The sequence below is a fragment of the Falco cherrug genome, chromosome 4, assembly GCF_023634085.1.
Source record: "Falco cherrug isolate bFalChe1 chromosome 4, bFalChe1.pri, whole genome shotgun sequence".
Classification (NCBI taxonomy): Eukaryota; Metazoa; Chordata; class Aves; order Falconiformes; family Falconidae; genus Falco; species Falco cherrug.
Genome location: NC_073700.1, coordinates 2769011 through 2795927, shown reverse-complemented (window position 1 = coordinate 2795927; position 26917 = coordinate 2769011). Strand labels below are relative to the sequence as shown.

The 26917-nt window shown below is 41.9% G+C and overlaps 1 protein-coding gene across 2 annotated transcripts in view; it reads right to left on the bottom strand.

The window, feature by feature from the left end:
- Window positions 1-26917, bottom strand: part of SLC6A1 (solute carrier family 6 member 1) — a 61147-nt gene that overhangs the window by 20086 nt on the left and 14144 nt on the right. For both annotated transcript variants that reach the window (XM_055709521.1, XM_055709522.1), the window contains exon 2: window positions 605-1027. In XM_055709521.1, the coding sequence (XP_055565496.1) occupies window positions 605-839 (235 nt within the window). In that variant the 5' untranslated portion in view covers window positions 840-1027. The remainder of the gene's footprint in view (window positions 1-604; window positions 1028-26917) is intronic.

The window sequence follows — 26917 nt, the reverse complement described above, 5'->3', positions numbered from 1 at the left end:
GTAACTTTTTTGAAAAGTTAGTGGAAAGTACACTTCTGAACTAGTATCTCAAGAAGTGCAAATAAGGGGGAAAAATATACCTACTAATCATTTAAATACTTTCTGTTTAAGTAAAAAGCTAAAATCCAGAAGGACTGTGTATTTTGTTGCTTTCATCTATCACAGGAGCACGCAGAGAGCATAAAGGCTTTAACCAGAACTGGCTGCTTTCCAGCTGGAGTTAGCCTTTTGTGGGAAGCTCGGAGACAGTATTACAAGCTGTATGCAATCCTCTCAAAAACTCAGTCCAAAAGACAGAGTGCTCCGAAGGGTTGGAGGGCAATGTGCTTTAGTTCTGCTCTAATGCCTCAAGGGCTTTCAAGAGCACCTGCCAACCAGAAGTTCGAATAAACTCCAGAGCGGACAGCAGAGCATCACACTGCAAAATGGCTCCAACCTTCCATATGCAAAGCATAAAACCAAGCAAACAAACAAACAAGCCACCAAACCCGAAATACAGATGAAAAAGCTATTAAAAGCAAGTTCTACTTCAGTAATAATTTTTTATGGTGAATTCTAATATACGAATATATCAGAGGTTGTAAGAATGAAACAGCAAACGTACCTCCACCATTCTTGCCACAAAGGTATGGAAATCGCCACACATTCCCTAAGCCAATGGCATAACCTACACAGGACATAAGAAAGTCAAATTTTCCTTTCCATGTATCTCTGTCCGGAAGATCCGTCTTCTTCTTCTGCACTTTTACTACCAAGGTTTTAGGCTTGTCATTGGTGATCGAAGCATCCACCTCCGTGGAGATCTGCCCATCCGCCACTTTGGTTCCGTTCGTTGCCATGTCTCGGGCCTTGGCTGACGAGGCTCTGGCAGCAGCCGGGCGGGCGATTTCGGCTCCGGTCCACGTGGACAGCAGCTTTGCGGCTGGTGGTCACCCCCGGGCGCGGCGGCGGGACAGGCGCAGCACCCCCAGCCCCCGCCGGGAGCCCCCTGGGTGGGCCACGACCCGGCACCAGCTGCTGGATCCCTCTGTAACAGACAAGAGCACAGGAGTCAGATCTGCTCCAGCAGCATGCCAGGCACCATGGTGAGGGCAGTCACCAGAGAAAGCTCTGTGACGCGGGCGTCCCACCGAAGGGCTCGGCTCTGCCCGTTGGATTGTTTCTTATTGACTCAGCAGAAGGCAGGGCAGAGCTAACACAGTCCCCCCCAAACAAACTCCGAGTCACAGTTATCTGTTTTTTCCCCCCTATAGATCCCTTAGGAGTATACAGCAAACAACAATTCTAAAGCGCAGCACTGTATGGTACATAGCGTACAGCCCAGATGGCATATATGTACATGTAAGACGAGTCAGTAATGAGGTTTCTATGGAATAGTCCAGTACACAGTATAGATATAACAGCCCGGCTTGGGGCTACTATTCCATTTAACCATTCCGTGTTTTAAAAAGTAAAGAGGAATTCCCATGATTGCAAAGCTCCTTTACTCACAAGATGTTGTGGTTATCAAGAAGTAGCACTTTCCACCTTTAACAGTGAATTTTAAAAGTTATGAACAGCGCACATTTACCCAAAACACCTTTCTCTAAAATACTCCCAAAGGAATTAAACAATAAACCAGAACAAGCAACAGGGCTTAATCCTGGGTAACGATGTTAAGTTTTGCATGTTGTTATAATTAGCTGCTAATATAAGACAAACCTTTCACTAAGCTTAAATTATTAGCACTGTTAAACAACAGGCTGCAATAATCACTCCTCAGTTTCTGCTTCCTACCGTGGGTGACATTCTTGCACCTTTTCAAAACCCATTACTGGTACTGTATCAATTTTAAAAATCTAAATAAAGAAAGGAAAAATCAAGAAAGCAAATATGTGTGATGAAAAGCGACCTGGGATATTTCAGTCAACTCTGAAGCGCACATGACTCCTGCAAACAGCTCCACAGCTCCACTTCAGCTGGACAGTGAGCTAGTGTCCTTGGCATGCCTACTGTATGTATATTCATGATCTATACATTGTCTAGTTCCTCTTACTAAGTACCCCATGCCATCACCACTCCTCAAAACCAGAGATTGCAACAAACGAACACCTGCCCATGTGAAGCCACAACTTGTGGCGACGTTGGCAACACTGGCCACGAGGTCATGCAATGATCAGCAATAATTTTATTTACAGATTTGTGTAAAGGAAGATTGGTATTACTAGTCATTCACTTCCGATTGTAAGTTATGTTAAGAAACATAAAAATCATGTAAAGACTCTGTTGCAAACAGTACTTTTCTCCCAATTTCAGATCACTGTGTGATTGTAATGCTTACAATAAGGCCACATCTAACAATTTTAAAAAGAAAAGTTTTCCAGTTGGAAGCTGAAGAAAAACCAGCTGTACATATGCTGGGGTGAGGAGAGAAACAAAGACCAAGCCTGTCATCTTCCTCTCAGTCCTAACTCAAGGTGGGACTCAAAGGGGGACACCACCTACGCACTTTCACATCCCCACGAGTCCTTCCGCGTGCAGACATCTCCCCTTCATAAAACCGTGCACTTAGTTTTCCATATTTCAGTGCAAGCCTGTCCAACTTTGTGCGCCAGTGCGCACCATTCCTGGCTGTAGGCAGAGGCGTGAGCAGCTCGGGTAAGGCATCTCCTTAGGGACGAGGAAATACGGAGCACTGCTGGCCAAGCGGAGCTCCTGCTCTGAGGCTGGGCTCGGGGTGAAGTCCTGCCCTCCGCAGCTGCACCTCTGTTACTCCGTGGTGCAGAGGCTCCACCAGTGCACTGACAAACGTGCAGTTTGCCAGCACCACCTGCTGATGAAGATACAGAACTGGAAATGTTTCTTTTTTAGCCAACACAGGCTGTACGAAGTACAGGATCATCAGACTGTTCCACTACTTTTACAAACGGGTCCTGTACTAGACTAGATTTTTGTTGTTGTTGCAATTTACATTTGGGCTGTGCTTTATCACCAGCAGGAGCATCCTCGTACTGAAAGAGGCTGAGTGTGTTGAGAACGAGTGGAAAAGGCAACCCAAAACAACATTAAAAAAACCAAATAAACCAACACTGCGTGGAGAGATACATGTATGCCTATCTCTCGTTTGGCTCATAATGAGGGAGAAACTCTTCCTCAGGCAGCACTCCAGGAAAGGATCCATGCTGAATCTCAGAACCGAACCACCAAGCCAACAGGACCATGGGTTCACCCCCTCACATCCACAGACAGGCTGTGCCGGCCAGTGCAGGGCATAGTCTGCCCTCGCTGTTCCAGCCCTACCTGACCCCGCAGAGTTTGGGGTACGCATTTATTTCTTCCCTGTGAGGGTGGCGAGACACCAGCACGGGCTGCCCAGAGCAGCTGTGGGTGCCCCATCCCTGGCAGGGCTCAGGGCCAGGCTGGACGGGGCTGGGAGCAGCCTGGGCAGGGGGGAGGTGGCCCTGCCCATGTCAGAGGGGTGGAACTAGATGATCTTTAAGGTCCCTTCCAGCCTAAACCATTCTATGATTCTACAATTAAAGCCTCTGTTGAATAAAGTGAGTAATTTAGTCTAGTGTAAGAGTCCACAACAAAGACAAACCAGAGGGTTAGTTAGAAAATCCTCACGAACAAAGCAAAGAACCTGGGACTTTGTGAGTTCTCCGGGAGGAAGGCACCCAAACCCGTTTCAATACTACTGTAATACTGCATGTAAGGCTGAAACTTCACAAGACTCCCCAGCAAGTGTGCACATCTATTTTGGCAGGCAGCCTGGTGCTTTTTAATACTAAAAGAGACTGAAAGCAGTAGTCTCAATCACACATGGAGGTGTGTTTAACTCTGTCGTACAGCACAACCTTTGGCAAACACCCCATTGCACGCACTTCAAGTACCCAGCAACCTCAGGCAGTGGCAAGCCCAAAGGACTCAGCAGAAGCTTGTTTTGAGACGGTGGAGGTGTGAACTGGCCAGTCTGCATCTGTCCTGCCCTCCCACCGCCGATGCCATTACTCCATTTGGATACCACGCTGGAGATTTCACCAACAGCGGTCTCAGTGCATGGACGTTTGTGCGTATATGGTGGTACAGCACATGAGCATCAGACAATGAAAAAATGCTTTCATTCCATAGGCTTGAAATGAGGTTTTTTCCCATGCTACAAAAAAAAATTTTCCCCCAAGCCTAATAATAATAATAAATTATAACAATAGGCGTAACTAACCTCCAATCCACACTCCTCATATACAGTAATACTTCAAAAACTATGTTTTAGGTACAACAGTCTAGAAGAACTGGCGATACAGCAGTAAAGATACTTGGTACATGCACTCTAATCTGATTAGGCAATATCCCACAGCACTGGGATTTAAATTTAAAATTGGTCTGACACGGGATGGGACACAAAGACACTTATGTAAGCTCTGTGGGTTGGCTTGGGCAAAATGAAATACAAATTTTAGTTGTCAGCCAGCAAGAGCAGGTACGACACTCACTATGCAGTGCTATGCTTTGTGGGAAGAAGATGGAGAGATCTTTTAAATAAGCTGGTCTTTGCTCCCCCGGTTCCTTCATGCCAACACTGAGTGTGCTAGGAAGGGCACAGCAGCTTCCCACCACATTCCTCAGTGCACAATAGAGCTTCCTTGACTTCAGTTACTAGGGTTGCTCAGCCAAGAGGAGAAAGCCCTCTAAAACAGGGTTTTGGATACCATCTGGTTGTCCCGCATCACCACCACATTAGAGAAGAATGACCTGAGAGCGCCAAGCACACATAGCAGCCAAGGTAATAAGCACAACCAGGGCAACTGGAACAAAAAGAGTGCCACTTCATTAATAAAAGCATTTTTCTCTCTCCTGGTCTGCATAAAAGTGAATTTGCAGAGTTTAGAACTGGCGGCATAAAATGAAAGTGAACAGCAATATTACTATAATCTTTCACAAGTGATATCAAAAGGCAATAAAGAAAGTTCAGAAGCACGCAAAATCAGCAGGAAACCCCAGCTCCTTTAAATGATAAACCTGTTACGTTCAAAGTTCATTACTCTCTCCCCTCCAATCCACTGTGTTCCTCCCTCCCCAGACTGCAGGAGCTCCAAGGGCTCTACACAAGGCAAGACTATAGCAGCTCCATTCAAGAAACGCTGGAGAAATGCTGTTAGATAGGATGCCACGTTGGCTTCATAAAACTTTGACGGTATTATTCCTCTAACCTGAGTGGGACTCCATTTGAGCCCACTGTGGCCACAGGTTATTTACACTTACAATTACATTTGCATTGGGCAATCATAGAATCGTTTAGGTTAGAAAAAAGCCTTTAAGATCAAGGCCAACTGTTAACCTAGCACTGCCAAGTCCACCAGTAACCATGTCCCTTAGTACCACATCAAACACCTCCAGGGATGGTGACTCAACCACTCCCCTGGGCAGCCTGTTCCAATGTTTGACAACCCCTTCAGTGAAGAAATGCTTCCTAATATCCAATCTAAACCTCCCCTGGCGCAACCTGAGGCCATTTCCTCTTGTCCTGTCACTTGTCACCTGGGAGAAGAGACCGACCCCCCCTGCCCACAGCCCCTGTCAGGTCGTTGCAGGGAGCGATAAGGTCCCCCCTGAGCCCCCTCCTCTCCCAGCTGAACACCCCCTGTTCCCTCAGCTGCTCCTCACAGGACTTGTGCCCCAGCCCCTTCCCCAGCTCCGCTGCCCGTCTCTGGACACGCTCCAGCCCCTCAGTGTCTGTCTTGCAGTGAGGGGCCCAAAACCGAACACAGGATTCGAGGGGCGGCCGCACCAGCGCCGAGCGCAGGGGGACGGTCACTGCCCTGGTCCTGCTGGCCACACTGTTTCAGATACCCGCCAGGATGCTGTTGGCCTCCTTGGCCACCCGGCACACTGCTGGCTCATGTTCAGGTGGCTGTTGACCAAAACCCCCAGGTTCCTTTCCACCAGGCAGCTTTCTTTCAGGCTCTAAGATATGACATGAAAACTCATTTGCTTGCTCCCAGTTCTAGCTAGCATTAAAGGAACACATTTTCTCTCTAGCTACACAGGAGAGCCTGCATGTGAAGGAAAGAAATAAAAGAGTCTCCTAAAAAAATTCTGTCTTGCCTCTCTGTAAGTTGTGCTAGCATTTCTATAGCACTTATCTGTCTCTGATGGAATGCACAAGTTGTCATAAGAATCCAAAGCAGTGATACGGATGGCTTGAAGACAGTCACACCACCACCAAGAAGGAAAACCACCAACTTTTCAATTTTCCAACCTTCACAAGCAGAATTAATTCAGCACTCTAGAAAGAAATAGGGAAAACAAAAGCCAAACAGTATCACCAGAACTGCTCACATTTCTGAGGCACGGATTCCTGCTGAGATACCTGCATGACGTTAAGCCCAAATCACAAGCGTTTACTCCCGAAGCCCAGCTTCAGCTCAGCAATGAGGCTTACATACATCTTCTGTAGTACGCACAGCTCTCCAGGAGTGAGAGTCACTGTTGAAGTACAAGAAATGCAGGTCTAACCTGCAGAAAGAGCTTCTCCTGCAAAAAGTATTGCTCTCAGGACATACTATGGTCAGACCCTTAAATAAATACTTATCACTTAACCCTCCACAATAACATTTTATATTTCTTTTTAAAGATCTTACTAGCAATGGTATAGCTTTGCAATTATAAGGGATTCTGTAATTCCAGAAAAATCCACAGTAAAATACAAAAAAAGAGAAACAAACAAGAAGCGCAAGATCCAGGTCATGAAAAGTGCTAAGTGCTGGCCATATAGCCCATAGCAAGGTTATTTTTGAAAGGCAATGAATTTTGTCCTTCTGGTTAACTTCAGAGTAGAGATGCAGCAAAACACACTTGCACCACAAGTGCAAAATTATCCTGACAAACTTGGGAGTCAGTCTGAACCCTGTTACAAAATTGCAATATTTTTTCATAAGCCAGTAATGATTTTCCCACCTGGACCTTGTATAATTTTTATTTAAAATACACAATTTATCACGGAGGGATATGCAAGGAAACAGAAGATTTTTCCACTCATCACAGAATTATACCAGAACCAAGTAACTGATAATCAGTCTTTTACAAGATTTTAATATTGACTAACATTATTTCCCAATCAATCCTGGTAATTATAGCAAGGCTGTGGGCAGTTATACATTATTTGAGTATATTATTGCTCAGCTCACATTAGTGCAATCTGCCCCTAGTACTCTATATTTACACATCAAAAAACATTCTGGGCTAAACTTTAAATAGAATTCTAGCAATTTACAACAGAAGCAAATGGCTCTGACAGTGTGGGGTACCTCCTTGCCTACAGACTTTGGTTATTTCCTGCCTTACTGAATGGTGTTTTCTTTGTGGTTTCGTTGTTGTATTTCTTTGCAATAAAGTCTTTATCACAATTTATTAGCTTCTAGATTGACTACTGCAACAAAATACAATAATTTCCATCTACTGCAACCACACGTTCACTTCTAGCTTCACCACAGTCAACTATTCAATAAGACTTGCTCTAGAGAAGCTGTCTAGCTACAGACAGCATTCCCATACTTACTTGGACTCTTATCTTCTGGTTGTACCCCCAACCATCTGAAGTTTTATAGAGCAGGGTAATAATCTAAGTTACTGCTGTATAAAAACAGTTTTGCTCGTTGCTGTTCCCGTTAGTTTGGTATCATTCTTTAACCCTAATTGGTATTAATAAGCATCTGTGTTGTGCAGACCCAAAAGCCTTCCCTCAGAGCACACGCTGGTTGACAGTGTAGAAAATGCAACTGCTAGGGAACATGGAGAGGTTGAAAAAAGGTCATGACTGGTGACAGTCAGCATCCTAGTTGATGCTAAGACAAGTTCCAGTATCCCCTTGCCGACACCCAGGAATCAACCCAACACACCAGATCCTCCTTGGCCACAGAAGCAAGCCAAATACAAGTTTAGCGGAGCAGTGGATTTACTGTCCTGCTCTGAACTTCAGAAATCAAAGAAAGTTCTGTCTTACAGGTACTGGCAATCCCCTGGTTTGCTTCCCTACATACACCTTTCCCCCATCCACCTCTCTCCCCTTTGCCTGGGAGGCCAGGAAGGTGGTAAACTACCTGCCCATCTGGTTTTTCTCCACTGGCCCCCGTTTTGCACCCTTACTTGGTCCTTGTGATGCAGCTGCCCGCACAGTTTGTGCCCTGGCCAGCGCAGCCCCAGGAGCAGCCGCAGGCAGGAGCTGGGCAGTTCTGCCTTCCTGCCTTAAAGGCATTGAGCTGGCTCAGGGAGCGCACAAAGGCGAGACCTTGGAGACACACCAATGCAGGAAGCCAGGACAGAAAAAGGGAGCAGCAAGTACAACAGAAAGGCAAAGCAATTTGCCCAAGCAGTAGGCTGGCACAGAATTTAGAGCAGAGTTTCTTTGAGTGCCAGTGCAATCCCCTAACCTTCAATAATAATATTGCTACACTTTTCTAATAGCCTCTTTTTATTTCCAGCACATACAAACAATTAGGTATGAAAGACTGTTTGCCTTATGAAGGCAAAATAAGGCACATAAAGGCTCCAGCAAAGATCAGTCTCCCTCTGCACACAAAAAATAAAAAAAAAAAAGGTCTCAGTGTAAGCAGCTGGAGGTAGTGGGTTTTTTTTATTTAACTTTTACCAATCTGGTAAGTTGCAGGTTATTTCTCTTCCCAAAGAAGATGTGCTGATATGCTATAGCCACATTTGCCGGCAGGTAGCTTTCCACTAGGGAAAAAGAGATGGGGGAGGTGGTCCTGCAGCGTTGCTGGAAGGGTGTCACTGTGCGAGCTGCACTGGAACAGGGCAGCACCCCTCCTAGTGAGGCTAGAGAGCTGCTCAAACTGCTCCTTTAAAGATGACTAAGGGTCTGCAGTTTGCACAGACTGGTAGACACAGGAGAGAAGAACTACCTGTAGGAAACAGGTCTGCCAGGCCCGTGCCCCTTAGCTCAGGCCAAGTCTGCCATAGCCATTCCTGGGGCCGCCGTCACACTGGGGTTACTAATGTTGTTAGAAGCCTATGAAAACACTGCCTAATTCATTGGGAGCTGCGATGTCCCCAACGACCTACATATTTCCTTTGCTGAAATCATGATATAAAACACTCTGCCACCCCTCAGTATGTGCTGATCAGGTCTCCTGTGATTTTGCTTTGTTTGAGCATCTGCCATCTGTCCCTGTGTAAAAGATCTTAGGTTTTCGTTGTTTGGTTGGTTTGGTTTTTTTTTTTTTTGTTTGGGTTTTTTTTGGGGTTTTTTTGAGGTGTCATTGTTTTGAGCAAGAGTAGTTAGAAACATGTCGCTCCACATGCCAGGACACATCGGAAAGAGCATCATTCTAGTTTGAAGTTTCCCAGATTTAACGCGGGCACTGACTATTGATCACCAGCCTGTGAACATCTCCTGGTTTATGTCAATGCTCAGTGTAGCGCTGCTACAAGAAGCCCACTGTTGAAGGGGGAAGTGCAGCAATGGCATAGCCATCCACTGCGAGCTGTATGCCCCAACCAAGCCTTCAAAGCCAACAATCACAGAATCTGATCCAAACACCCAAAATTTCATTAAATGCACAGCGTTCCTCAGCCTGTAATTTCCCATGTAACCCAGTACCCAATCAGGCCAAATTTAGGCCAGAAACTGTCTTAAAGCAGATCTCTATTCTGAAAAGGCTGCTGTTAACTCTTACCAGTTGAAAAGACATATCTTCACCATTGGTGGGGGGAAGCAGGGAAGAGAGAGGAAAAAAAAACAACCAACCCTAGTGTTTACAATATTTTTTTTATTAGCCATAAAAATGCAAAAGTTTTAATTTCATGCTTCATTATGAAGCCAAAAGGACCACAAAGACAATTTCTGTAAAATGATGATGAAGAAAAGCTTCAAAAGCTGTAGTTTAATAAAACCAACAGAGTTTGGGCAACAAAAATACAGCATGTTTGTGCTGGATGTTTCCCTTGGTTTAATGTATTCCTTCTCCCACCTCCAGCTTCTAAATTTGGGGATATTTGGGTTTGTCTTAAATCTGAAAACACTGTCTAAAAGTGCCATGGCCAAGTTATTCTTCACAGGATGATTGATATCTTGGCATATCTGAGATGATATTTTCTCTGTGTGACTGGGCAAGTCGCTTTGGATGTCTTCCATGGTGGGATGTTGTCTAAAGCTTAGAGACCCACCCAACAGACAGGATCCAAAAAGCTCCCTGCATCAGATTCAGGGCTAGAAACAGGTTTTGACAAGCAGAGAGCTAATGGTGCACGTTTTTAGAGGCTGGGTATACAGTCCTCATGCAAGTCAAGCTTCCTTCAGTTTGTATCAGTTTATTGCAATTCATTTCTTCTGCCTCACGACTTCCACAAGACCCCTTACCCAACAGGTAATACAGGGTTGTTTTTTTTTTAAAAAAAACAACAACCATAGATAACAGGCCTGAAATTCCCCACGCCTGGTGGAGAGGAGGTAGCTATGGCAGATGCTCCGTTTCCTAGTTTACAAGCCTATTGACTGACAATAGCAGCTGCCAACACTGCTAATTCCAAACAATTCTAATTTTGATGCTGCCTCTACATTTTAGATCACGGCTTATTTTAAATAGCCATATTTTCTGAATAAGAGAACACTTTACATTTGTGACTCTTCTATGCAGTTATCATATACTGCAAACCAAACCAAACAGAAAGAGGCTGCAGGCACATGCACGTGTTAAAGCAGTTAAGATTGTTGCAGGAGAAACTAGAAGAAGCATATCCTTTTGGAGGGGGGTGCAGAAGAGAGAGAAGGAAAAGCTCTGAATCTGGAGGTTACCCTTTTCAGATACAGCTCCAAGCTAAAACCATATTTTCTTTCTGTTCTGTTTTCTTTGATCCTCAAACTTCAATCCAAACCTTTAAGTTTAAATGGGATTTCATTCTGAACTAAAAGCAGTTTAAATGGAAACAAGAAATTCTCAACCCTCTCCCCTCCTGCCAAATCATGAATTTGAAGCTACAATATTGAGATGCCTGGCAAATCTATAACACTTTCTGGCTTGAAGCGATAAGGACAAACAATCAGGAAACTCACTCTGAAGGTAGGAGATAAATAGAACAATTTGCTTTCATTTCACTTTTTTTAAAAAAGCTTAAGATAAATTTGAGAATTTTGCAAGTGGTCACTGCCTGAAAACCAGTCATTGTTAGTTTTAACTGGTGGCTCAATTGCATTACAATACCAACAGGGCAAGGTTTTGTTCCTCTCCGGCATTATTTTAAGCCTACATTGAAAGCCTGTCTCAAGACAGGCACTGGGGACAGATTCTGCTATAGAAGGTTGGCAACGCTCTGAACAAAACACAAGTGCACTTTGTGTATTTTGCAGCTAGGTATCCAAGCCCTAGTTCCCTTAACAACAATTCAGCAGCACCTCAGACTCAACTTTCTGTAACTAAATATCCTTCAAGACATGAAAATCTTCTCTTATATTCTTTTCTACAAGCAAGTCTCCTACACATGACCATGGGCTCTGGGTGCAGCCCTTACTCATATATGCTTTTTCTGCATCTGGCTGGCATGTCAGCTGCAGGCCTGAGCTGAGAGAACCTGAGATCCCTTGGTCTAGGGCAGTCATATCTGCGTGGTGTGGTGGTTTATTTATAAAGGTAATAGTGTACCTGGGCATTTTTTACCTTTTGACTACAGTGATGATTCTAGACAGCTTTTAGCCTAGGATTATTTTGAATACATTGAAACATAGTACAAAGTTTTCCAGTATGGAGGATGTATCTTGTAAACCAATCACCCTAATTTTGGTTTCACATGTCTCTAGCTTTCTTGCTACTAAGAACCTTCAAAGCTTTGCTGCTTTGGTTAAAAGAAACAGATTTAACAGTTTCCTTAGGCATTCCCTGTATACCCATTAATAACTTTTTTTTGTTTGGGACCATTAAGAATTGATAGCTCTCACAAAATCATTAATTTTAAATATAAGACAAAATATCCACTTTACTTACTGCGGTATAAACAGACTAAGAATTTTCTACCTCATGAAGGATTTTATTTCTGTTTTGGGTTTTGGGGGTTTTTTTGGGGTTGGTTTTTTTTTTTTTGGTTTGGTGGTTTTGGGGTTTTGGGGTTTTTTTATTATTATTTACAATAAACTTACCAGAAGATATCCATGTACCAATGTACCAACACTGGATTACTCATAGCTGAAAGCCAGCTGCTAGGGCCATGAAGCCAGACAACATCAAACGTTGGTCTCTGTCATGAGTCAAAGCCTGCCTAGTTTTATCAAACAGAAAGATAAGACACCATCTGGTGAACATCAACTCATCAAGGAGAACACAAGACAACATGGAACCAAAGTCCATGCTGCAACCTGAAAACCACGGTCAATATATGGGACAATTTTCCCCTCAAAGTCTACGCCCCAGAACTAGTGCTTGCCAGTTCTGGAAGACCTCCAGCAGTGACGCTAATGCCACATGGGCCCAGTACTTAACTGGGATAATTAAGTTGATCAGGAGTCCAGACCAACAAGCAGGAGAAAACCTGCAAGTTCCAGAAAAAATAATGCCGTCTGGGTAAGTTAAGTGCCAGGTTTCTTGTTCACAAGGGCCAGGCAAACAGACTCTTTAGAGAGACAGTGGAGGTGCTTGAGAAACCTCGTTAGTAGTACGTCAGGCTTCGTCAAAAGCGAGTGTTACATCTTCAGTTTCAACCCACTGGCCATCTATGTTCTAGGACAACAGCTGTTGATAGAAAGGCAGAAATCTAATTATTTAGTATCAGTCACTATAAGACACTGTCTTCCTTGATCTTAAGGGACATATTTTTCAGCATAAAGTCCACGCTGAAGTCCTAGAAGGCAAACACCTCTCTCAAGGAGGCAAAGGAGAAGGTTATCTTTTTTCCCCCCAATTTGTTTGAATAGCAAGCCACCTAAGCAAAAGTATCATACATAGGAGATATTATTTTGCTGATTTTTCCCTAAAAGAAGATCAAGTCAAGCTTGCCATTTTCTACAGGTACACAATTCATCAACAAGTTTAGAAAGGAGAAATGTGGGTTTGTATCAGGTAAGAGCACACATGTAGCTTACCTCGCTTTCAAAACGGATGAGCCTGCACCAATCTGCAAGACTGACAGCTTTGTTTCCATCTGACTGACCTAAACAATAGCACATCAGAAAACATTTTTCCAGATCCACACTTTGGGATTTGAGCATTCATACCAGTACCACTTTAATCCGGTTTGACTGCCTAGAAAAAAAAAAAACCCGAGTTATGTGTATTTAGTTATATCAGACTAAACCTTACTTGCTGCAGCAAATAACTTGGTATGGTTTTTTTCCCCTCTTTGGAAACTGCTTTTTCTCCCCCTCAGACTTTTACAGCCTTTCAATTGCAAGGTTTATGGCACTTGCCAAGGGTGAAGGAATCCAATTTGCTAATTCAATCATCATTTGCAAACTAATGACTGTAAGCATGTATAAAAACGACATTAAAATATCTGAAACGCAAGCTATGTTGATGAATACATTCTCAAAGTAAATAAAAGCACCTTTCAGATGAAGCACTTAAAGCCTGTGCATATTTCTGGTTTGAAAATTTAGTTTCTTCCTGGACAACACCTCTATTACTAATGAAATTAACAGTGATAAAAACACAGCTCACCCCTTCGCCCCCAGCTGGACTGCTCCAAGAACTCTAGCTGAAGACTCATTTTTGGTTGAAGGCAGCAATGACTCAAGCCCCCCCCACTTTACAACAGGAGGAGTAACAAGCCATCTGCTTCTCAGTCAGTGAGTCTGCTTCACATTCACACAAGAAACCACATTTTTTTAGTGTGCTCTTTAAAATTACTCAAGCCCTCTGAATTCCAACAGAGATAAAAGCACAGATGTGGATAAGACATGTGTTTGTAAGGGAAATAATCAAAAAATCCCAATACGACCCAACATTCTGTAGTATTCAGTTCTGTGTTTTAACATTGCTTTGGGTCAGCTCTGTAATTGATATTTAAGCCAATAACCCTCCAAAATCAGCAAAAATTCAGTTTCCAGTGTGATCCTTAAAAACATCTGGAAATCCTGCTCCTAACCACCTGTAAAACACGTCTGGTCACCAGGCTCTGTTCTTAGCTGGCAGAGAGGATCTTCACTGGAAAAGGTCACACATACATACACTACAGAGTGTATTTCTGGCATTCAAGTATTAACAAATGACCCCTATTTTCAGCATGTCCAAATTAGATTATTGTGCCAGAATTTCTCAAGTGGAGATCTGAGAAAAGTGTCTGCAGGCAATCACAGATGCAATAATACTCTCTCCTAATTTATTTGAGAAAACAGCCTGGAAATTGGGACAGTCATATTTTCTTGCCAATCAAGAAAATCTGTATTCTCAGCTGCTTATGGATAATAGATGAGCAATGTTATTCATCAGCAGGCTTCCAGCCTCCCGGTGTTATTTAGGCTGGATTAGCATCTATTCCTCTGCTGCCACACCATAGTATATGTTTTACTCCATGCTTTTCCCTTCAAAGATTTCACTTAATCCTACTGCAGGGGCTCTTCAGGATCAATACACTGTACTTCAATTAGTATCTTAGTACTGCCCAGAGAACCCTTCAAAGCAGGAGCAGAATTCTAGGTAAACACACAGAATGGATCTTAGAAAAATATGTATTTTCACATGGAATAAATTAGGGAAATATTGATTTTGCACAATGCCTGTGAGCTCTCTCACCAGCAATAATTCCTTGCTGTTAGAACATTACGTGTAACAGATTTTAGACATTAAAAATCAATATAAGATAACTTGTCTATTTTACAGCAAAAATAAACTGAGACCCAGAAGGGTGAAATGGGCACAACCATTTAACAGGAACTGATTAACCTGGAGTTAGAACCTAGTCCTCTTCATGCAGGCCATCTCACTCCATAGCACAAGGATTCCCACATCATTCAAAACACACGTTCTCTAGAACCAGAGGATCGGATGGCTGAGTGGCTGTAAACATTTCGAAGTGCAACCTCTTCCCACACAGAGGTCAGTATGGCATTCAATGATGGATAACGTTCAAGTTTTCAAAGGTCACTAATTTTGTTGACTGTGAACTCAAAAAGCATAGCTTACGTAACGCCTGCCCTTTTCTCTCTCAAAATCAGAGTGCAATTTACAGTATCCAAAAGATTTGTCTCACAAATTCCCACATATTTGAATGGGCACTTTAGTAGTAGTTGGGTATCCAGATCCTTGGGCAGCTTTTAGCATCTGAAGTTTGACTGTCTCTGCTGTAAACGACTTCCCTCTTCATCTGTGGAGCTTGATTGCAAGAGGGGCAGGATAGTAGAAAGCCAAAACTCAAAACACTACATATAGTAAAACCATTGCATAGAATAAATGTGAAAGAATCCTGAAGGACAAAGTCAGCCTATCCCAGCTCCAGAATGGGTTCCAAATGCAAAGCAGAAAGAGCCTCCATTTACTCGTTATTTCTCATTTTCTAACATTTATTTAATGTAGCTAACTGAAAGTAGTTCAGAGTAGACCGACGTCAGGATGGTACCACTCCAGGCTACTCCACTGTCGTTAAGCACAGACAACGAAAATTCAGAGCGCTAGTGATAAAGATTCCACGTATCACATAACAAACCAGCACAAGCTACAGAAAGTGTTTATCTACACTAAGCAATGCAGCCCAGCACCAAGATAGTTAAAATGGCTCTGAAAAAGCTAGCTCAGCTACTGCATGCAGCCCAGTTGAATAAGCTCATCAACTTACCCACTGTAGCATTTCTAGTACCCAAGCTAATTTGCTGAGTTAGGTTTCTTTGCCTGACTATGTTGGCATGTAATTTCAACACTATTTGCATCACTGCAGTATGTGGCTTCTGTTGACCTCAATTAATATTTGTCAGTTTATCATCACAGTGCCACAATTTAGCATACTTTAGCAACACAATTGAGTGGTAAGCAGCTGAAAACAGTGCAGAGCACTACATTAATGCACTGAGCTAAAGGAAAAGTAAACTTCCCAACCTGTAGTCATGGAGTAGGTAAAGACCCAGCATTTGACCTTGGCTCAGAGAGTTCTGACCTTGTGCATTATGACATTATTGTGCCCATTCACACATTCCTGACTACCGGTTTATTTCATCACTTCTGCATTTCCATTTTGACTAGCTCCTGCCCTACTGAGAAGTGACTGCCACAGTTGTGAGGGAGAAAGGGGGCAGGGAAGGGTTGACTGCTGAAAACAAAGTAAAAAACCCCCTGTAGTCTGACAGGCTATGATTACATACCATGCTTTTTATCTAAAGTCCCTGTATTCAGGTTAAAAAAAAAAAAAAAAAAAAAAAAAAAAAAGAGTATTTTCTTCTCCCTTCTATCCCTTATGCCATATTACTGGATGCAAGGCTATGACATGATTACTGAACCAGCTCCTAGAGGACCAAAGATTACAGTGACCACCACAAAGTATCACTGGTATCAACTACTAAGATATAATGTTTGGGGGGGTTTAAAAAAAACTAAACCCAAAATCCAGCCTATTCTTAATCATTGAGCAGATCTGCATGATTTTTGTTGCAGTACTTAGTTCCTGGTTTGGTTTTGTCAGTACTACATAACCCTGACAAGTATGCCACACAATTTTTCTCACTGTAGGTCATAGATCTTACAGTTCTTTAGGCCAGACATTGCAAAATTTCTCATTTAAGACCACCCACTGTATTAAGTCTGACCCACTTGATTGGAAAGTTCTACCAAGACCCATAAGCAGGAACCCTGTGTTGGCATCTGACAAGATAGCACCTAGCCATGGCTAACAACCTTAGTTTTTCAATTGCATTATAAAATTAAACAAGCAATGCTGTAAAGCTGAGTCAGATTTCTGTTAAGAATGGGCTTTGTATTTAACCAACAGTTATATTAGCTGTGTCATAAAAGTGGATGTACTACTGTAATTATGCACACAGGAAAAGGCTACTTAAAATTTGAAATGAATGCATCTCCTTGCTGCCTCATTGCTTTAGATTATATCCTTTTAAAAACGACAACTGTCTTCAAACCAAGGAAAATGTTGAAGGTGGCAGGATCTCACCAAGTCCCATAAACCCCTCAAAAACCTGCACCAAGCCAAGAGCAGCTTAATTGCCTGCAATTGCAATTCCAGCCACTGCAAATCATATACAGCTCTCCCATGAAAGCATTAAAGACCTAAGACTTAATTAGCATCCCTGATTAAATAGCAATTCATACAGCTATTATATCTTCCAGCTAGGGAGCACAGCTCTCTGAAGCAGCAGCAAAGGAAAAAACCAAACACAGACACCTCCTCCCCTCAATCCAAAAACTCACCACCACCTACTTTCTTTAAAGTTTACTGTAGCCAATGTTCATTATTTATGACGGAAAGGCTACTGCCAGACATACTTTGATCACTCCTAGGCAAAGTTTCCATTTACAAGCTTGACCCATCTGTGAGATTACAGCCCCATACAAATCATGGTAATTGTAACAACATAAAGCAGTTCACAGAGACCAGCATCAGTACCAAGCATGAAAACACTCCCACAGGCAGTCATGTTTCAACAGCCTGCAGCACTAGGAGAGGAAAAGGGGGCAAAGGAAACCCCCAATAAACCGCAACAGAAAACCCCTACATTGTTGATCGAAGTCTAAAGAACAAGCATTTCTGAAACTCAGCTCAGCTGCTATTCCTCCCTCCTTCCTCTTCACGCTTCTGAAGCGCATCACAGTAAGGGATGATCAATTGCTTCTTGGGATATCTGGGATTGCAATTCTTCAGCCCCCTTGCCATCCAAGAATCCTGAAGTGATGGAAAAAAGCGAGCAAGAGCAATACGAAGAGGCAGAATATTATCTATACAGGCATCTTCTCCATGTTTGGATAGGACAACCATGGCAGCAGCCAGAGATGTCTATATGCTGCAATAAGAGTTGGCATTTTGAGGTGTAGGAAATCCCTTACTTTCTGAATTTCTAGCACCTGCACTATTCACCTATTGATTCTGTTCAAAAGGTGCTAGCTTGTCCCTGTTTCTTGTTGGATTTGTGAAGATCTCCAGACAAAAGGAGCAGCATCTGAGCGTGGTAGTAAATAACGCAACAGACACAACTACCTATCTCCAGACTGCTTACACTGGCTGTGCTCTCCCCAGGCTGGAAGGATCATGTCAGCCACCATGATGCTCAAGAACATGCTCATTTTATGGTACCATGCCAAGTGGGAAAAGTTACCAAGAATCAGTGATGAGACAACAACAAATTATGGAAAGCCAACAAAAGTTACTTAGGAGTTTATGTGCAACAACAATTAAAGAAGAATGATACTTTAACAGGATTAAAGGCATACAGGTGCCAGAATTAGCAAGATTGATCCTCTACTATAAGCATAGACTATCAGTTTTCAAATCCTAAAGACAGATGATTTTTGACTTTTAAGGATAAGGCACAGAGTCAAGAACTCATTTATAAGTGAGGTCCTGGATACTACCCTAACTGCTCTAGTGGAGCACATTGAGATTCTCAAAGCTCCTCTCTTAGTAGATTAAAAAAAAATAAAAATAAAAGAATCCATCCCACTGCAGCAATATTCCTTCGCTCATCCAAAGCGGAAATCTTAGATAAGCAAAATAAGTCAGTGATGAGGATAAATACACTGTCATATGACAAGACTCCAGCAAATTAGCTAGACAGACAGGACAATGACAGATGGGATACAAGAGAGGAGTGAGTTACTGTATGTAGTGTTTGAAATGTCATTTGGATACTGTTCAGTGCTAATGTGCCTTCTGGGGTTTGCAAAGTCCTGTTCCATTGGCCTTCAGAAAGCCAGAGGTCAAATTTACATACAAAAATCTGAATCCTCATTCATATTTGAGTAATCCCTACTTACCGGTAAAAAGCACTTTATTCTTACTACACTTGCTGGCAAAGATCTGTTCTTTGCAGCACAGCTCAACAGTTCACCTCTTATGCACTACACACACTCTTGTGCCGCTTCTAGCATTCCTCCTTTCTGCCTCTCGTTCCATTTCATACTTTTTTCTTTACAGAGGCCTTGGAGTAGCATATATCCTATAGAACTGAAGGAAGCTGCTTTTTCCATCACAATCTTCTCTAAGTTACCACCTACTAAATAATATATAGGTATTTGATATCAACATACAAAGTATTGCTTGCTTCATGATGCTCGACAGCCTCACAAGGGGAGTTCGTCTATCGTTTCTCTTAGTCAATGCCACTGGTTCTATCCGAGAAAGTGAACCACCAAGATTTTTGGACAAAGGCCTTCACAGTCCCAAAGAACTCAAGGCTATCACTGAGCATGCAAAATAAACTTACTGATTAGTCTGAAGCAGTTTCGGTTATTTGTGCTGTAGTACATGACTGCTCAGTTGAAGAAAGAAGCTTGGAACAACATATGGTACCAATTACCTACATCCTCCTTTAACCAATACTTTTTCTTTTCAGATACAGTTTATCTGTACTGCTTGGCAGCTCAGCTGTCTCTCTCTCTTCTCTTGAGGAATACTACTGGGTGCAGATGCTATTTATATGCTAGGCAAATTATTTCTGCAACCATTTCTTCACAATAAGCCTATCCTTGTCCCATCCAAAGGTAAGTGTCACAATTTGACTGTGAAAGATGCCTTGGCACTTTTCAAAAAGTAAATCCAGAGTCTTGGCAAAACTTCAGCTTTGGTAATTGCATTCTGTCTATCTGTTGTTCTTTTCTAACAAACAGCTGACGTGTAACCCAGATGTGACTGGTACCGTATCCGAGGTTCCAGGAAGCTGTTAAATCAAAGAACAAATTAATAATGAGCAACATAATTATAATCCTTATTTCTCATGTATCTGCTCTACAGGTATTTTTTTTGCTCTTTTTCAGCTCCCAGAATCCCATCACAATAGCTGGACCCAACAGAAATCAGAGGAGTAAATCTCTGAGGACACTTTCTCTTTGAAATGATGGTCAGAAACCCAGATTGAACACCAATGACACATTAAAGCTCAGTTTCTTCAGCCTACAGCAGCAACTTGGTAGCGCTTAGTTACATCCCATTTGAAAGTTTCAACCCCTTAGCTGAGAAGAAAGTCCCATGGCCACATGGGTAATAATGCCAAATACTATCTTCTGACAAACAAATCTAAAGGGAAGCAGAACTCCTAAGTATTTTGGAATAATGAACTTGGCATGATTTCCCTTTGCACTGTTTCTATAAGGCCCATTGTCATATTTAAGAGCAAAAGTAAAACAAATAAAAAAATTGCAAAAACCAATTACAGAACAGCTTCCTTTGAAGGAAAAAAAAAAGAAAAAGAAAAAGAAAAAAAAACCCCAACACACATGGAAGTGCTACAAAAAGCCTCCCAAATGACATAAACATTTTTCTATCCTTGGGTTATGTCTCAGGGTCCATTAACTTCAAACAATTTGGGAAGAAGCACAACATGCTATGAGAAGGACGTCTTTAAAAACAGAAAAACAAAGACAGCAGTATTCTGAGGTACCATGCTTTTTGTATACCAATGGAACACCCCTACTCAGATTATAAATTTCCAAAAAAGCCCCAAACACGAATTTTGTAGTGGCAGCTCTGCAAGCTCACCGCAGATCGGAAAGGAAAGAGGTGCTCTGGATAGCTCATCACTTGTCACCCCCAGGCTGGACACTTGGTACAGTGTCACGTATTGCCAGGTAGTCAGCAATTTGTTACAAAGGAGAATGCTGGGTGTTCAATAGCCCTCCTGAGCTAATTTTTCTTACTTTTTGAAAACAATTTTCTAGACCATCTAGCTGGGAATGTCACCTTCCAAATGTGAAGCAAATAACTGCTGCCTCCTCAAGCTCTAAGAGAATGCAGCTTTCTGTAGTAGAACATTACTTTTCCTTTTATTAAACATATACAGCAGTGATGGCACAAGCAGAATATAGTATTTTTCCATAACTTAAATCAGTATTTCATGAGAAATGCATATTTTCCCTCTTTAAATCTTGTTCTGCAGTTTTTTGGGTTTTTTTCCTTACTAAAATGGATAAGATTTTGCTTTAAACTAATAAGATTTAAACACATGCTTGAAATTCAGGTGAGACCCAAGAAGTTTAACGTAGCTGAATCGGGGCCATATATGAGACAAAGCTGCTCTGGCCAGTAAGACTGAGTGTCAGGAGATGTGGGCTGGATGTCATCTCTGCTGTGTGCTGTGGTTAGAGATGACAAAATGCCCTTCAGTTTTTCAGTTTTGTTATTTGCTGTCTTGCCGCAGCAATCAAACAGCTGTGTACTTGAGCAAGACCCCACTGGAGAGAAAAAAAAAAAAAAAAAAAAAAAAAAAAAAAAAAAAAAAAAAAAAAAAAAAAAAAAAAAAGGTGAGCATGCCTTCACCCTCCTCCACAGTTTTACTCTTCACAGCTATCTTACTTACATGATATAGCTGAAAATAATATTAGCTGGGGGCTGTTCTGTATTGTTTGTTTTACTTGGGTCTGCAGACAAATTGCTTAACCATTCTGTTGTTCATGGGCAAGCCAAAAATAGCTCCGCTTCTTCTCTCAAATGTCTATCTATGCTGAGGCAATACCAGAAGGAAAGTGTTCACGAAAGCAAAGAGGCATGATTCCAAGAGAGATCGGCAAGGGAGGAGATGTCTCCATTTGTTGGGGAGGGCTAGACGTCCTTTTTTTGCCTCACTACAACTACTTCAATTAAAAAACAGCAAACAAACAACACAGATCTTAACCACTGGTTCAAGGCTTCACAGCAATTAAGTGAGAGAACTCTAGTAAGCACTTAACTGTTCTGGTTTCTGTGACTAAAACACTAACAGAAATACTCAAAAGATTATCTTACTTCAATTAATTTTAAAACAGAGCCTAATGCAAGACCAGCAACACACCCTCATTGCAGGGCTCCTAGATAATAGCTACAGGCACTGGGAATAGAGCAGAGAAATCCCTCCACCGTCCCTGGTACCTGGACGGCCAGAGGAGGACAGGGAGAAGCAGACAACAGGCGGGACATCTCCTCACCTGCCACCGAGGATCCCAAGGCAGCTCGTCATCCACAAGTGACTGTTACAACTTTCTGATGAAACCACCACTCTACCTCATGAACAATGATTTTGTAGAATTCAGTATTGATGTGGTTTTTTTAAATTGCTTTTCTATTTACTGATTAAAAGGTAACTACATGGACGATTTTCCAGTGGCTCCTGTTCACCTGCTTAGAGACAAAGCTGTCTGCATTTCACCGTAGTGGCATTTGTCTTCAGGAAGGTTCCGTAACCACTTTGTTTCCAGATTTCATGCTGGGAACACTGTGGTCCTACAGAGCGGCAGTATTTCTAAAGGAACTAAAACCATCCCTCGGGCTTCAATGCAAGTGCATTCATCCATCCATCTTGTGAGCCCTTCTCCTCATACCAAGAGCTTGACTGAAACTCCCAAAGTTTGGAAGTAAAATACTGCTCCCATTATACTGGCCTCAAAAGTCCAAACCAAAGGAAGATGGTATTGGTCACAATACAGTTCTTTTTGGGAATACAGTGTCAGCCTTGGAAGGGAAGGCATTCAAAAGACAGAGAACTGTCCCAAAATAAATACTGACCTATATAATGTAATAGGTTTTGTTTACTGAGGCATTAGCAGATACTACTTCACTGATTTAAGTGAATAGGCTCAGCGCCAAAGCTATCAATGGAATTGTATCTGCTTATGCTGCTGGGAAGTTCTGCTCTTTGCACAGCATTCAGTGAGGTGTAAAATGAGGACTTAATGTTACTTGCTTGGACTCATTTCAAAAGCAATTGCTGCACCTGCTTGCTCATACCAACACACACACAGTTAAGTTCTTTTCCAGACCCCAATACCATAAAACTTAGATTGAAATAAAGCTATGTTTATATTCCTACACATTTTGTCATTCTTTACTAATCACCTCCCTCTTAAAATGCATTCATTTTCCTAAGGAGAAAAAAATAATCCATTTCTGCCTATTAGACAAGAAGCAATTCCTTGGATCTTCTCTCCACAAAAAAAGAAATCTTCTGTATTGCACGATACTGAATATGAGCAACATATCCTGGCTCCTCTGAAGACTCATCTTCCAGGTATTAACCAGAAAATGGGGAACTCCTAAGAATAATGCACAGAAGTTAATTGTATACCCCTTTGGGCATAATAAAAAAACAAGTGGCAAAAAAGTCAGATTGCTTTACAGACAAATATTAGTTCTTATCTGCATAGCACAGACTGAGCGTTCTCTCCCGTGATTTAGCTTTAAGCCAATCTAAGGCTGTCATAATGGCCTTACTCCAAACATACTGCCAGACTGCAGGGATTGTGGAACCGGAGGGTTTCGTTCTGTTAAGCAGTGAATATCCTCATCTTCCACTGGGAGCTCATGTTACTTTGAGGGAAAAGGGCATTTGGCTAAAAGGAGAAAATTTTAACAAGCCTAAACAAACAAATAGCATACCATGCTATAAATTTATTGCAGAAAGGAGAGAAATATTCATCCCCCTATAGCTATGAAATCTTCCTTTCAATGATCAACTTGGAAGAAGCAGAGAAAACGAGAACCTGAGTGACGTACGTATAATTTCTTGTTTTGTTAACATTTTTCTATAAGCTGTTCAAATGTGGACAAATAACAAAGTCAGCTCACATAGCGTACATGCATGGACGTGATGACTTCCAGAGGTTCTTCCCAGTTTAAATTTTTTACGGTTGTGTACCATGAGTTTTCACAGCGCCCACCACATCCCTAAAGGTGGCACGCTGCTTGCAAATCATGGGAGAAGCATGTCAGGCCCACGGACTGCAGCTTCATTTGCTTAATTGTTTATACCAAGACAGCTGCTGTGAATAAGGCTTTCCATCAAGGAAGGCAGAATAAATTCTCCTGCCCCACTTCCCTTTTTGTTCTATGCAGGAGAGCAAATAAACTCCAAATATTGTTTCCTACTTGTGCAAACATTCACTGAAGTGCCTCCAACCCACGGAGGATAGGCTATGTGAAGATACCACCAGTTTTAGATTTCCATCATTCCTACCTTGAAACCTTATGACCTTTCACATGGCTAGCTGTTAAAAGGGACGTACCGACTGCGTATCAAACCCCCGTAATAACCCCACAGGATAACTACATTCAGGGCAAGCTGGGCACATTTTTTAAGGCAGCACAATTTTCACTTGCTTGTCACGCTTTAGAGGGGCCAATGCTACTTGGCACATTGTGATAGCCTGTTTATGTTTTTTTCAGGTTTGATCAGAAAAAGAGTGCTTGTGCAATGGCTATCAGCAAGTCACCGCTTACCTCAATGAAGACAAGGGGAAACTGAGGAAAGTTTGTTTCTGTTATGCTATGGAAGCATTTGTGGGATTCAAGTGGTGCAATTAAAGACAGAAAAGAGTAAAACTTGCATATTTCTTACAACTAATAGATAAGAAAAAAAACCTATGGTAGTGTTATTTTTTTAAAAAAATATGACATTTCCAATTCATTTACAATATTTTCAACAGGAATGTCAAAGATTTATGTGTAAGAGGGCGTGAATAAAAGATCACCACTGGATTATATTAAACAATGTGGCTGAATTTTTCCAAAGATCCAAAAATACATATGTGTGTATTTCAGTGGGATTAAGGTGTCTATCTTTCTTAGACTTCCAAAAAAAGGAAGAAAAAGAAAGTACCACCCTGAATGATTAATGTCTACTTTGGTTCTCAAATACTAGATTTAATTATGTTTTGGTCTAATGGCAGGCACAGACCAGGAAAGGAAATATGTAGATGAGAGCAGGAAAGGGATTACATCTGCCAATCATATCCACAAATAGCACTACCATTTTTAAGATCCATTGGACCAAATCTTGAAGCCTTTTATTAGCAAAGAAATTCCCATTAACTGAGAACGTTCCACACAAGACAGCACTCCATACCTTGCACAATTCAGCTATTGAATACAAACTACGGTTTCTAACTCTTCCAGTATTCCTATTTTTATTATGCATAATATTCTCCAGTGCATACAACAGCTCTTTTTAGGGCTTATCACTGCAAGATGACAAAGTGTCAGCTTTAAGCTACCCTTGAACATACCCCCCTCCCTACTAAAATGCCAATCTGAGATTCCACAAGCAAAGGCATATTCATGTTCTATCACGTCAGCAGCTATAGACAACAGCCTGAAGGGTGCTTCCCCTCCCCCCCCAGTAAACAAAGGAAGTCTTTATTCCTGTAGTAGGAGATATTTCATGAAAACTGTGAATCCTGACTGCTACATGGCAGAGATAACTCATGCTCCTGCTAAATAAAGTTCCCTAGAAATAAACCATGATGTTGGAGACATTTATTTGCAAGACAATTTAGACATCCTCCAATACAACTCATTCAATGGTATACTATGTATTTCAGACTCCTCTGCACATCCAACCAGTGATGGAATTTCACCTCTGATTTTAAGGAGGAGGTCATCATTATTCAAATAAAATATAGAGCTTTGTTTTAAATTGAATGGAGATTATTTCAGTTTGCTGTTATAGAACTTTTAAATATTTTGTGGAAGCAACAGTGACATTAGGTAGCTGGCACTGAATTAATCCTATATTAAAAAAAATAAATATATATATATGAACGGAAGCAGCATTCTTTTACAATACCCATCCTCCAGACGGAAAAGTAACCAATTCAGCTTTCCTGGTGATCCCTTCCCTCCCCTGCAAAATGTCACAGCAGTCCAGCTGTCATCCAGTCAACATTTTATACTTCCCATAACCATGTCTAAATGCAGAGAACCACGTTGTCCACTACTGTGAACGTATCAAGGTCAGTGGAGATGGCTTTCTGCAAAGGCCCCTGGGCTTTCCCATTTACACTTTCAACCTCTCTTCCAGCTCCCCGATTTCCACTACAAGAGCCTCCTGCTGGAAAAGCAACACTCATTTCTAGCAGCTGCCTGTAAATCCTCTGTCTTGAAGGTAGGAGCATCATGGAGAAAAACTGCTGTACAACTAATATTCATAGCCAAGACTACAGAATAAGTCTTGTTACAAACACTTGCAGAAGGTAAACAACTACACAATTACTTCACACACAAACACTGCAAATGCCTTTAGAAAAGAATTATAAACAAAGTAGTGTGATCTTAACTAGCCCAGCCAAAAAGTGAATAAATCTACAGAGAGGTTCACTATGTGTTTCACGCAGAAACCATGTCAGCATAATAATTGATAGTATAAATATAGCAGAACGTATGGTACCCATGTAAATCTCCCTACACCAGCTGTTCCCTGAAGTGCCTGAATGCAGCATTGATGAATAAAACTTTCTGGAGACAGCCATACATTTTGCTTTCAGACACAACTTAGGCTGACACACATGCCAGATGCTAAGTGTAATAATCACTTATGTTCCCCATTCTGACCCAATGTTAGTTCTTAAACAAAAATTCTTTGGGCTTTTGTTGTTGGTTTGGGGGCTTTTGCTGTTGTTGTTTTTTAATGGATACAGCACTCCTCAGAATTTTTTGCTTGTTTATGCTCCTAATCCAGAAGCAAGCAAGAAACAGTGACAAGTCTGAGATACTGCAGTTTGAGGATGTTACCTGCTGCTATTCAAAGCTCTTCAGCTGCAAGCTCTTCTCTCAGACCTAACTTCTTCAAGGGGCCCAGTGCCAAATCCCACACCTGCTGCAGAAAGCTGGGTTACTTAAGAGCAGACCCACTTGTTAACATCCAGCTCAAAAAACTAGCAGACCACGTGGAATAAAATGGAAGGACAAGAACTGCCTACAGTTGTGTTCCTTGGCCATTCTTAAACCCCAAGGGTCCAAGCAGAAGCAACAACTCTCGCAGTACCAGGCAGCAATCATTTCAACACTGCTTCTGCCACTGCTGCCAAAAGTCTCCTACCTGCAG